This window comes from Metopolophium dirhodum, chromosome 2, assembly GCF_019925205.1.
Source record: "Metopolophium dirhodum isolate CAU chromosome 2, ASM1992520v1, whole genome shotgun sequence".
NCBI lineage: Eukaryota > Metazoa > Arthropoda > Insecta > Hemiptera > Aphididae > Metopolophium > Metopolophium dirhodum.
The window spans coordinates 21870921-21884666 of record NC_083561.1 but is presented as its reverse complement, the minus strand read 5'-3'; the positions used below and the strand labels follow the sequence as shown (position 1 = coordinate 21884666).

At 28.8% G+C, this 13746-nt stretch overlaps 1 protein-coding gene across 1 annotated transcript; it reads left to right on the top strand.

Annotated features, from left to right (window-relative positions):
• The first annotated feature begins 4353 nt into the window (after window positions 1–4353).
• Window positions 4354–13178, top strand: LOC132939693 (H(+)/Cl(-) exchange transporter 7). The gene is made up of 17 exons (XM_061007006.1): window positions 4354–4727; window positions 5302–5406; window positions 6027–6225; window positions 6486–6595; window positions 6678–6821; window positions 8453–8630; window positions 8687–8818; window positions 9110–9275; window positions 10258–10396; window positions 10809–10902; window positions 10996–11165; window positions 11344–11514; window positions 11744–11956; window positions 12019–12183; window positions 12580–12663; window positions 12740–12820; window positions 12892–13178. The coding sequence occupies exons 1-17, from the start codon at window positions 4701–4703 to the stop codon at window positions 12991–12993; spliced, it is 2280 nt and encodes a 759-aa protein (XP_060862989.1). The 5' UTR covers window positions 4354–4700; the 3' UTR covers window positions 12994–13178.
• The last annotated feature ends 568 nt before the right edge of the window (window positions 13179–13746 follow it).

Here is a 13746-nt window from a genome sequence, read left to right as displayed (position 1 = left end):
AAATGAAACCATTTTACCAGTTAACACTGATGATCTTAATTTATTATATAATAATATAAATATATATAACATATAGATAATAAGTTGTTGTTATGTTTTGTTACAAATAATTAATAATTATGTTTTAATGTTTGGTTTGTATCAGTACCGTAGCCAGGGGGTGGGCACTGGGGGCACGTGCCTCCCTCGAAATTTTTTTTTAGCTTGTTTTATATTATATTATATGTTTGATAAAAATTAAAAGTTGAGACTGTTGGAAGCGAACCATTATGAAGAGGTCGGATTTAGGAAATATTGTACATCCATCGTTAGTTCTGTGTGACTGATTATTATAGTTTGTGTGAGTTCCCCGAACGCTTTATGTAGGTACAATTAAAGATAAACGACGGTAAACGTCACGTCACTTTATTTTGTGATAAAAAAATGTTCAACTCCCATGTGCCACGAAACTCCCAAAAAGCGGAAGAAAAATTCACGCAGTACCAAAAGCCCTATTTTAATTTTGAAAACATATTTGAATTATTTTAACTCTTTTCTATGTTATGGAGGAAATGGATTTTTGATTTGTAGTAGGTATTGTTTAATTAGTATAGACTATAGACGTATATATAGTACCTACCTACCAAATTAATTTTTTTTTTATATACCTACCAAAAAAATAAATTTTCTTCCTACAAAGCACAGACAAAAAGTGGAGAAATTCTTATTATATTTTTTCGAAATTAAAATTGGACTTATGGAAGTATATTTTTTCCGCTTATTGGTCTAAATGCACAAAAAACGACCAGCTTTTAAAAGCTCTAATATAGTCTTGAATTTTTGTTAATAAATTTTAGTAATATTCAAACAAAAAATGGAATGTATTGTTTACAACACATTTTGATTTTTGATATAATGATAATATATTATTATATTAATATGCTTATATTAATGAATACATATATAGTTTACAATAATATTAATACATTGTTATTTGTTATATTAAATGTTGGTACCATAGTTGTTAACATAAATATAGTCATAAAAAGAGTAGATAAAGGAGTCATAATTAGATATTCTAGGATTTCAAAGGCTGAAGAAAAAAATTAAGTACCCCCCCCCCCTAAAAAAAAAAAACGGCACTGGTTTGAATTATCATTAAAAAAAGGTGGGGAAGTGGGCGTCGCTCTGCTGTACAGGTTACAATTGGTCAATGTAATGGATGGTGTTAAATTTAAATTCAATGATATAATATCATTATTGCATGTATACGAAAAATGATTCTGAGCGAAGACGGTCAATCAGCCTATATACACCAGCTGCTACAGCTGTTGTGATTGATTATTTTTTTTTATAGTTATTACCAAGTATATTTGATGATATTATTATCAATAAAGTAGGTAATTTATTTACTTAATTACATGGAACATTGTTTTAAATTTACAATTTTATAAATGTTGTCAAAAATCCAACTTTAAATGCTTATAAAAAAAAATTGTAATTTTGGATTTCTAATATTTTTCAAATATCATTCTATCAATAGATTAAGAGCCTTGTATTAAATTTTCAAGCTTTTTTACCCAACAAATAAAAGTATATTGACATTCATAGACAAAAAAAAACTAAAAAAAATTGAAACTAATAAAAACAGTTCAAAACAAATCAAAATGTTTTGAAAATGTTATCGTGTATAGAAAATGCTAATATAAACAACCAGTGAAAACTTCATGTATCAACGGTAATTTATTTTAAAGTATTACACCAAAAACCAAAAATCGATTTTGCGTAAAAATTCCTGTTTATTATTAACTTTTTTTTCTGTGCACGAATGATTTTGAAAACTATTAAGAATTTTTTACTTTTGACCCCCTTAAGTAACAATTAGGATCACTTTCCCATCAAAAAAAATATTGTTGAAACAGGGGGACGAGGTGGCCGAGTGGTCTAACGCGACGGATTCGGCACAGCCGGTCCGAGTTCGATCCTCGACCACTGGGCGGCATTTTTCTCCGTGCAAGTCACGGTGTCCGGAGAACAAGTGCCGCCATCCCCCCACCCCGGGGCACGGCAGAAACCTACGGGTGCCCCATTAGAAATTCTGCCAAACACAACACACACGTGTACCAACCTACCCAACATAAAACCTACCAAACCTACCCAATATAAAACCTACAGTGCCCTCCCCACACCCAATGGCCTATGTTGCCGCGGGTTACCCAATAAAAAAAAAAAAAAAAATAAGTAAAAACAATTCAAATTTGGCAATTTACTCAATAAAATTAAAATGAAGGATAGGGTAGGTACCTAATAGATGTAATAATTTAATAACTTTTTTTCTGAAGGATATCTATTATTATTTATTATTAATAATAAACCAAAAAAAAAACACATTATTCACTTGGATTTTACATTGTTTTAAACAATGAACAATAAACGTTTAAAACAAGTTGTTTAAAACATAGGAATCCTGGATGCATAGGTAGGTACACATTAAATTTATGAGTTGAAATTCGAAAAATGTTATAAAATATAATTTTAAATATAGAAGAGGAGATATAGAATGTTTGTCTGTCTGTGTGTGGGTGTCCTTTTTTGCCATGGTTACTATGGGTTTTGAAGCTATTATAATAATAATTATTGGTTGTCGGGCAACGAAGTGCACGATTAAAGATGGTATACTGTCTGTAACCGTAATGATAAGTAATACGAGGATGTCACACCCGCATGTGTTGTCTCTGTCTTACAAATGTAAAACATGGAAAAACTGTTTTACGCGGGACAACTTTTCTCGAACCTTATTTGTTGTAAAACTGCCAAATTCTCACAGCATGTAAAGAAAAACTGATATATCTGTGCAACAGCGTGCTTTTTTTAATAGCACTATCCAATCATTTTTTATAAGTAAATGAAAAAAACAAAAAAATCCAAATGTTTAGAATCATATTTATTTTTTAATTTATAGCTTGTCCCTAAATCGTTTTTTAAAGTGGATACCTATTTGTTTTGTGTAAATTAAAGTAAAACTAAAATTTTCCGAAAAAAACCGTTTCCGAAGTGGTTACCGGTAATCTTGAAGAATTGAAACCGCTTCCAAACCGATTACCGGTAATCACATTTTCAGGGATCATTTTGGTAACCGGTAATCAATTACCACTAATTCTAAAAACCCCTAAAACTGGTAGCCACTTACGAACATTTTTCATAAGCGGTTTCATGCCCTGCTTTAGAGTTAAATCATACACTTACGTACAAACAGCACGGGGGCCGCGATCTACCGCAGGTAGATTGCCTACATGATAATGTACTGCGGCGAATCAGAATTTTTATTCCGGGCAGCAGAAAAGTTAAGATATATTTTGAGCACCATACACCGAATATTAAATAAGGGCATTGAACTAAGTTTGAGTCATTTTCAGTTTGTACATTTAACGGGTAACGAAGTGCACGGGATCAGCTAGTAATAAATAATAGCAGTATAAAATATCCAGAGACTGATAAACCGTCTCCGCTCAGAATCGTTTTTCTTATACAATGATACTATAGCATTGAATTCAAGTTTAATACAATCCATTATGCATTGACCCACTTGTAATCTACTGTACAACAGAGCGACATCCACTTAACCGATTTTTTTATATTTTTATGTGAATACCTATATATATGGTGGTGTGGGGACATCATGTAAATCAGGTGGGGGCTACAGCCCCCCCTCCCCAACATTTTAGCCCTAGTTGTGCCACTGATTAATATATTATATAGAAACCGGATTAGTTCCTAGATCCTTTTCTATTTTATTATTTATAGAATTTTATTCGTTGGGTCAAAATGCTTGAAAATTATTTTACATTTTAACTATATATATTTTATCTTATGTTATTTAGATATTTCCTTCGTCAGACGAAATAAAATACCTAGGGCTAATATTCGACAAACGCCTCAACTGGAGCTCGCATATTAAACAAAAACGTAAATCAGTGAACTCCAGACTCCATCAGTACCATCTATTCTCAGATTTTTCTTTACTCAAACTAATTCTTAACAAACTCCTAAGTAGTAAGTACCTTAGTCCTTAGTGGCTAAGTGCCCGTATGGCCGTATTACAATCGTTAAACTAAGGTTAAACCACCTAATTCGGCTGGTAAAATCAGTGGGTTAGGCGTAACTGAGGTTTACACTATGATTGTAAAACGGTCCCTAAGTAGGTTGAATCACAGAATTTATTCTGCGCCTTGTGGTTGAATCTTGAATAAATCACAGATCATGGCCAAATAAATAATTATTTAGATTACATAATCTGTGATCTGTGATAACATGATACGTATTATCATTTATCATAGATGAAAGATTTTATCCACAGATTATTCTGTGTTTTGTCTCTGATATTTTCACATAATCATTATCATTTTGTTTAGAACTTAAGACTTTAAAATTTAAATAAGTATTAAGCCTTGTAATTTATTCAAACATTCAATACTCAATGGTATTATTATGTATCAATATTGTGCAAATTTACAATAAATTTTTCCTTACAATAAATGTTTAATTCTTTATACACATTTACCCTTGCTGTCTGAGGGTATAGAAATTTATTGAAAAATAATGCAACTTATTATTTTGGATATTTAAGTTAAATAGTGAATTATAATTCTATTACAAGAGTACATTGAGTAGATTGTATAGAAATACTGTACTATAGTTATTGTCCGTTTTACAGCTGTTAAATGAGCAGAAATCAAAAACGTTTCACTGTAAGTATATTTTTATTCTGTTATATTGTTATTATTAGCTATTGTATTTTCACAAGGAATAATACTATCTATTTTGGTATAATCAATTTATTTCATTTAAAAATTGATTAATATCGAATATACACATACTACCAATTATCATAGATCTATAACAAAGAAAATTAATATTGCTTATTTATTTATTATGTTATGTAATACATTCTACATTGGAACACACTTATGTGATACACTCATGTAATAATTATTTCCAATTTAAAATTGGCACATCTTTTTCATGCTTTATTGTGATTTAACAGTCTGAGTCATGAGTCAGCAGACATCAATATTATCTGTAAATCTGTAATACACTATTCTTAACACTGTTTTACAGCAGACAAATGGCATGCTTAAGACTGTAAACATTGATATCATTGAACAAGTTGTTGTTATTTAATTTTTTTTTTATCATTGACCATTGTTCAGGATTTTGTTACAATTAATGATAATTATATAGTATAGGCGTCTTTCATGTAAAAATGTTTTCAGCTTTTATTGTGTCTATGTCATAATTTAGTTGTTTTAATTATTGAAATAGACCAAATACGGAACAATGTCTCATACCAAAAAGTTTGATTCATTTTCTGAGAAAGAAGACTCAGTACCAATTGGATCATTAAATATTTTATCAGCAAAGTATGAGGTGAGTTATTATTTATATATCATAACACAATGTAAAATATGTATGTATGTTTTTATATTTAATGAACAATTAAAAATATTTTACACATAGGTAGTTACTTAAGAAAACTTTATTTATTAGGTAAATGATTTTATATTACTAGTTGTAAATAGAGATCATATTATTATGATTTATAAGATAGTAAATATGAATAGCATTTATACTTCAATGTATTAAATATTAATGCAATGGTCTATTGTTATGAATTGCGGAAAAAAATCCCTTAACAATAGTTAAACTTATGACATTTTTAACATTTTTAACCTAACAAACAATTAACTTTATTTCTAATATTTTTATATTCAATATAGGTAATATTGTTTTATAATTTATAAAATTATTATCAATTTTTTATATTTTAATTAAATCTTGCAATCGTATAATTGTTTTTTATTATAAATTATACAATGTTTAATTTAGGAGCCATTCATTTTTAATAAAATGCTTAAAAATACAATTTGTATATTCAATTTAGGTGATACTATAAATTGATTGCCTTATTTTTTCAATGTTTGTTTGAATAATGTTATTTATTTAAAATAATTTTATTAGTAATAATAAAGAAATAATTTTTTTTTTAGAGTTTAGATTATGAAGTTGTTGAAAACTATGTTTATCGCGATGAAGAGCGAAAAAAAGGTTACCCTTTTGTAGTCAAGAAAAATGTTGTAAGATGGATTATTTTCTTTTGGATTGGTGTAATCACTGCTGCCGTTGGTATTATTATTGATTTATCAATAGAAACTATTGCAGATTTAAAATTCAATCATGTTAAAAAACGTATCCTTTTATGATTTAATTCTTATTTGTTTTATAATTTAATGTCATAATTCAGTAGCGTATCTAGGGAGACAAATCCCTCCCGAAAATTGTAAAATAATGACAACATTTTCATTAATAAATTATTTTCAGATAAAATTTGTCATCAATTAATTTTAATTCCCTCCCCCCAAAAAAAAATTCTGGATACGCCACTGTGTCATATTATGATAAATTCTTTAAGGAATATATATATTCCTTAATTATATATTCATTATTAGATATTGATAAATGTAATCAATCAGATTGCTTATGGAAACCGTATTTATTATTGTTGGCTTACAATATTGTGCCAGTTTTAATTGGATCTACATTAGTTGCGTATGTTGAAGTAGGTATATTTAAAATAAATACTATTGCATTTATTATTTTTATTATTTAAGATTTAGGTTAATTTAATACAATTGTTCTAGCCAGTTGCATTGGGATCTGGAATTCCTCAAGTGAAATGTTACCTCAATGGAATTAAAATACCAAGATTAGTTAGAATAAAAACTTTATTTATAAAGGTTATTGGTGTAATTACCACTGTTGTAGGTGGCATGTGTGGAGGAAAGGTAAATTATTAATAAATATAATTTTGATTTACTACTTTAGATTCTAATCTAACTTGTTTGGATTCTATACTTCCACAATTACAACTCTCTAGTTCAGTGTTGGGTAAAGGGACCTATTGGCTAACATACGTTTTATAAAAAAGGATATTTCCTGTGTATTGGCTAAACACTGTTTTAAAAAAAAATAGATATTTTAAGTTCAAATTTGGATGAAATTTGATATTTAAACAGAGAATAACAGTTTTAGTTATTTTGGTTTAGTCTAAAAATATTATTTATTCGGTATTTAACTTTTTTAAAACATATTATTATGTTTTATACATACAATGACATTTTTCAAATGTGATTTTTCTGCGAAAAATAATTCAATGTAAGTACTATGTTGCTAATATATTCTAATAGTAAAATAAATAATTACTTTAATAATAGCATCAAAGTATAAGTTAATGCCACGTAATGACTTCTACGCGTAGTCGTGAAAATGTTAATTTTATATATTCTGTCAACGGTGTTAGTTTGGATACCTCAGGGAGAGTGTAATAGATTTAGGTATCATGTTTTATCGACATCTATGCTTTCATTCACATATTGAAAGAATAACATGTAAGGCCTTTAAAATACTTGGGTTTGTCAAAAGAACACTATCTGATTTTAAACTTCTTAACTCACTTAAGACTCTTTATTGCTCATTTGTACGTTCTCACTTGGAATATTTTGTGGTAGTATGGAGTCCTAGTACAATTGATGATCAGTACAAAATCGAGCGTGTACAACGGAAATTTTTAAAATATGTTGCATTTGTCCTAGAAATAGATTGCCCGCCTCATGATTATTCTCAGGTGCTTCGTAGATTAAACCTTTCTACGCTAGCAGATAGGAGGGATCAAGCACACTCGCTTTTTCTGTGTTAACTCATTAGTGGAAGCCTTGGTACACCTGACTTACTGCAGACTGTTCATTTTCATGTTCCTGTCTTTAATTCCCGCTCAGTATATCTGTTCTCTATCCCTTTTTGTTCCTCCAATTATATGTTGAATCGTCCTATCACCCGAATGTTTTAATTGGCCATCAAAGCACCGTCTTTTTTATTCTTAAATATAATTTTTGTTATGTAATTTTTTTTTTATTAAAATAAGTGAATTATAAATATATGTCTACACTCTACCTATACTATACTGTATCACTGTATCACTCTGTGTTTAATTTTAAAAAAATGTTCTTGTTTTTTTGTAAATGTACATTTAAATTGGGCTTGTCCCGTATTATATTCAATAAATAAATAAATAAATAAAATAAATGAATATTATAAAAATATAAAATATACAAAATTAACTTAGTAATATAATAGGACAGTCCGTCTTCACTTAGAATTGTTTTTCGTTTACAATAATTTTTATATCATTGAAATCAAATTTTACGTATCCATTACAATGATCCACACGACACCTAATGTACATCTTTTTTAGTTTTAAGATGGTTGTAGAATTAATGAACATTATATTAAATATTCACTAGAATGTTAAATTGTTAATTTTAAAAATAAAATTCTTAATAATTACTTATAGGTATTAGTCATGACTCATGAATTAAGATTAGTATTGTAAAATGTTTATAGACAGTTTTTATTTTAGGAAGGCCCAATGATTCATGCTGGTGCAGTTGTAGCTGCTGGAATTTCCCAAGGGAAAAGTACCACATTTAATAAGGATTTTGGAGTTTTAAATTATTTCAGGGAGGATCATGAGAAAAGAGATTTTGTGTCTGGAGGAGCTGCTGCTGGAGTCGCTGCTGCTTTTGGTTCACCAGTTGGTAAATTGATTATTATTATTACTATTATTTGTATTAAACTTGTCAATTATTTTAAGGTGGCGTATTATTCAGTTTAGAAGAAGGAGCTAGTTTTTGGAATCAAGGACTTACATGGAGAATATTTTTTGCATCTATGATTTCAACATTTACACTAAATTTAGTTTTGAGTGCATATCATGGCCATCCTGGTAATATACTAGTTAACTGTGTCATTGGAATAAAACCTTGGATCATGTGCTATGGATGTCGCCACAGCGTATTATTTTGTTGCTGATATTAGCTACAAGTCTTCGAATTAAGTGATTCATGCGCGATGCAACTCCTCTCACAATTATCCATAGGTGACTACATAATTTGGTGACTCGTCGCTATATCGGCAACATTTTTTGTATTAATTTAATATGTTGTGGCTCCATCCATAGTATATGAACTAAGAATAAAACATGAAAATGCTTGAACATTTATTTAATCTGAAATAGGTGAACTAACGTATTGGGGCTTATTGAATTTTGGCAAGTTTAGCAATTTTGCATTATCTTATGAAATGTTTGAATTACCAATATTTGTTTTTATGGGAATTATTGGTGGATTAACTGGAGCATTATTTTGTCATCTTAATTATAAACTCACCGTATTCAGAATGAGGTAATTTATTGTTTCATTGTCAATAATAATTTCTTAATTTATTGTAAACAAATAAATAGTATTAAAATAAAAAAAAAACAATATTATGGAAGGTATAATACTATTTATAATAATACTATTATATTACTATCTCACTATCGCTTTTTTTTTGAAATATTGGGCTATCCTTTTAATTCTGACACTCCTGCCAGTAATTGGTTTTTTAAGTATTATTTTATTTATTTGTTTATTTTTTATCTTATATTAATTGTACTTAATTTAATACTTAATATATTCCAGTAACTAACTTTATGTATTATAAAAAGTTCAACTATTAACAATAACTTTTTTATTACTAAACTAAAATATATTTAAGATCCATAAATAGAGTTTATAACATTATTCCACTAAAAATATTTCCCATAATGTCTTATATTTTTTATGTAAAAAGGGTACTTACCATATTAAGAATTTGACGCGACCTGCAATGGTTTAGTCTTTGGTTTTTGTTGTTTGGTCGAAATTGATATTGTGTGAGAGATGAGGATACAACACAGACAACAAATGCAAAATTGAATGTAAAATGTGTATTAGACATTATTTATAAGAATAAAATACTAATATATATTACACTCTGTCTCTTGGAATGATTAGTGGATATCATCACGGACTTATTGTCGTAGAATGTCACTAAGGCAAGTCCTGGTTTGTACATCCAACCGACTCAGTCCTCTGTTCTACCTCTCCAGTGATCGGGTAAAGTCGGAGAGTTAACAGAGTCATGTTGTTTGTGTCCTAAAGAGAGGTGGTTGATAGGAACGAGTGTTGGCCAAATGCTTCATTGTGTGTGCTTTGTATTTGCATCTGTTGCAACCGCGTCAAATTAAAACATAAAAATATACAACTAAAATAATACAAAAACAAATATAGGTACACCATATAGGTGATCAATATTAAACATTTAGGAAGTACAGAACTATATCTATTTCATTTAATTTCCTAGACATTTGGTGAATCGCTGGAAGAAAGTTTTAGAAGCAGTTCTGGTTTGTTGTTGTACAGCAACTGTGGGAGTTTTGTTAATGTTGTGGCAAAATGATTGCAAACCATTGGGCCTTGATCCGACAAAAAATCCTGTTCAGGTTATTATCATTTTATATTTTAATATTAATTCACAGCGGAATTATATGTATTCCTTTGCAAAAGAGAATATACCACTTTCGCGCAAGTTGAATTATTCGATTGGTGCGTCGAGAACCATGTGATCACACTAACAATGGGAAATTGATGCAGAATGCGCTCCGGCCAACATAAATTGGTCGCCGACCGGTATATTCTCTTTAGAAAAGACGTATAGCTTATATTTTTCTATTAGTTATCCATAATTTTTTTTTTTGTCAATACTTGGTAATTATATCTCATTAACAAAACTAGTAGAGTAGTTGAGCAATTTTTAGCTATGATTTATAATTATAAGACAGACATATTCAAACTGCAAATTAATTATATTTTATACTGTTTTATGTAAATTTAAAACATATTTTCTGTATTTAGTTAAATTGTAATGATGGCGAGTATAACTCTATGGCATCATTATGGCTTCAAGTTCCTGAAGCATCAGTTAGATCTTTTTTCCATGATCCAACAGGTAAGTAATTGTTTAATTATTTTGTAGACTTAAAATATTTGTTATTTATTATTGGCAGTTGCTAAAAGTTGTCATTTTAAATTTATTTTTTAGAATCTCTCGATGCAACTACATTAGTGTATTTTGCCATTTCTTTTTATCTCCTTACAATTTGGACATACGGCTTAAGTGTTAGTGCTGGCCTTTTTATTCCATGTTTAGCTACAGGTGCAGCTTGGGGACGACTTATCGGACTTGGGGTTCAGTGTGTATTTCCAAATGTAGTAAGACTCATTTTTTTTTTTAAATTAAATATTATGAAGTTGTATTTTAAATACATAAAAAAATGTATTATTTATTTGTCATTCACGTATGATATCCTATATATTTTTAAGTATAGTATATTTCTAAAATTTTTATTTATTAATATAATTCTATACTTAACACATAATTATTTTTAAGGACGTTGGAAAATATGCATTGGTTGGTGCTGCATCACAACTTGGTGGTGCTGTTCGCATGACCATTAGTCTTACGGTTATATTAATTGAAGCAACTGGTGATATAACATTCGGTTTACCACTTATGATTTGTCTACTAACAGCAAAATGGATTGGTGACTATTTTACAGAGGTTAGATACCTAAGTATTTTTTTTTATTGAACAAAATTTTATGTTTACAATCTGTATTTACATGTTATACAATGAGTAAATTGGATGGGGGTTTATTGACGTGAAGGGGAAGTCGCCCTTTGACGGCCCCCCGAGGTATTTAAATAATTAAATATTTATATTCTTTGAGAATTAATTAGTATTAATGGTTATACTATTATTTTCATATAATATTTTTATTATTTTCAAGAGTATTTATGACGTTCACATACAATTGAGTGGAATACCGTTGATGGCTTGGGATCCTCCACCATTATCATCAAATATTTATGCTAGCGAAGTCATGTCTTATCCCGTCACTGTGTTTAAATCAAAAGAATCAGTTGGACAAATTGTGGACACTTTAAAAAAGTATACATATAATGGATTTCCAGTTGTTGATGACGTTTTTAGCACTGAAACGGTAAATTAAAAATGTATTATTAAAATAAAATCAGTTTTCTTTAAATGTATTTTATATTTTAGGAAGGAGGTAACAATAAATCTAATGGTCGCTTACGTGGAATGATACTTCGATCTCAACTTATTGTACTGTTACAAAACAAAGTATTTAACGAGATTCCTTCTGCTTGGGATAATGTTTCTTTGACTACTTTCCGAAAAGATTATCCGAGATATTCAAATATAGATGTAAGTCAAATTTCATAGATATTTAAATTATAATATACATTATCATTCATATTTTAACACTGTAGGAATCTAACATAGAAGATAGAACTAAAGTGTTTCCGAGTGTTTTTTTATTCTACTCTTTAGTTGAACACAATAAACGTTTAATATTTTGTGTGTGCTCCTCTTTTTGTATCTATAAAATGAATAATTATACTTGTAATTTACCTGTATAGTTGATATATAAATATGTAGTAAATAGTTTGATAACAGAAATGAGAATTTTACCGGTGGTTACTTGGCCGCTGGAATACAATAACCTAAAAGTACATAGATACTATCCATTCATTCTTGTGAATGCTTTTTGATACAAAACTAAAAACACTAATTCACAGAAAGTACTACATTTTTGTTTAGAATATTGAAGTCTTAGATAATGAACGGCAATATACAGTTGATCTATTACGATTTATGAACCCATCTCCATATGTTGTACAACATGTAAGGACATACAGTTTTAAATAAAATATAAAGTTTATTTTTATTGCATATAAGCTAAAACATTTTTTTTTCTTAGATGGCATCATTGCCAAGGATATTTCGACTTTTCAGGGCAATGGGCCTTAGACATATTGTTGTTGTTAATGATTCAAATGAGGTATTTATTACACAGATAATTACTGAGTAACATAATGTAACTGATGATTTTTTATATTCACTTTATTTTAGGTGACTGGTGTTGTGACTCGTAAAGACCTTACCCGTTATAGAGTATGGAGACATAGAGGTGCTATTGGTGTTGAAGAACTTAAAGTGTCTGCTAAATTGTGATAACTTTTATTACAGTCAAATTAATCTATTCTTATACCATATTTTATTAGTTACGAACGTTATCATTCTTTATTGTACATTAATTGTTATATTTTATCAAACTAGTATGATGTTCTATATTTTACTTATTTAACAAATGTCAATTTATCAACATTATTATATAAAATAAAATATTTTTTTAATTTAGTATAAATCAGTTGTTTTCAAACTGTGGTACACAGAAGGCCACGTGGTAGGAGTACCACACAAATTAATAAATCAATATTTTATTTTTGTTTGTTACAGAACCAGAGGCAGCTTCAAGGGGGGTGGGGTTTTTCTAGGTGCCACGGCCCCTGCCCAAGCTGTATTTCTATAAAATTGTACCGTTAAAAATTAAATTTCAAAAATATAATATATTTTATTTTCTGAAAATTATGATTTAACTCCCCCTCCCCCAACCGCTTTTCTGGAACCGCCACGAGTTATTAATATTATATTAGGCACTAAATAGTAAATATACTTATAAATATTCATCAATTATTATATTTATGAATAAATTATAATCATAATTATAATTTTTATTAACGTATTGCAATTTTGAGTAGTTATATTTAATTCTTATACATATATTCTTTTGTGATACAAGACTGATCCATAATAAGTAAATAAAAATGTTTGAGAACCTCTGGCTCTGGAATACAATATAATATGTGTAAACTGTAAAATATAAATTTGTTATGAAAGTGAATTAAGTCATTGGAATAATCTCTT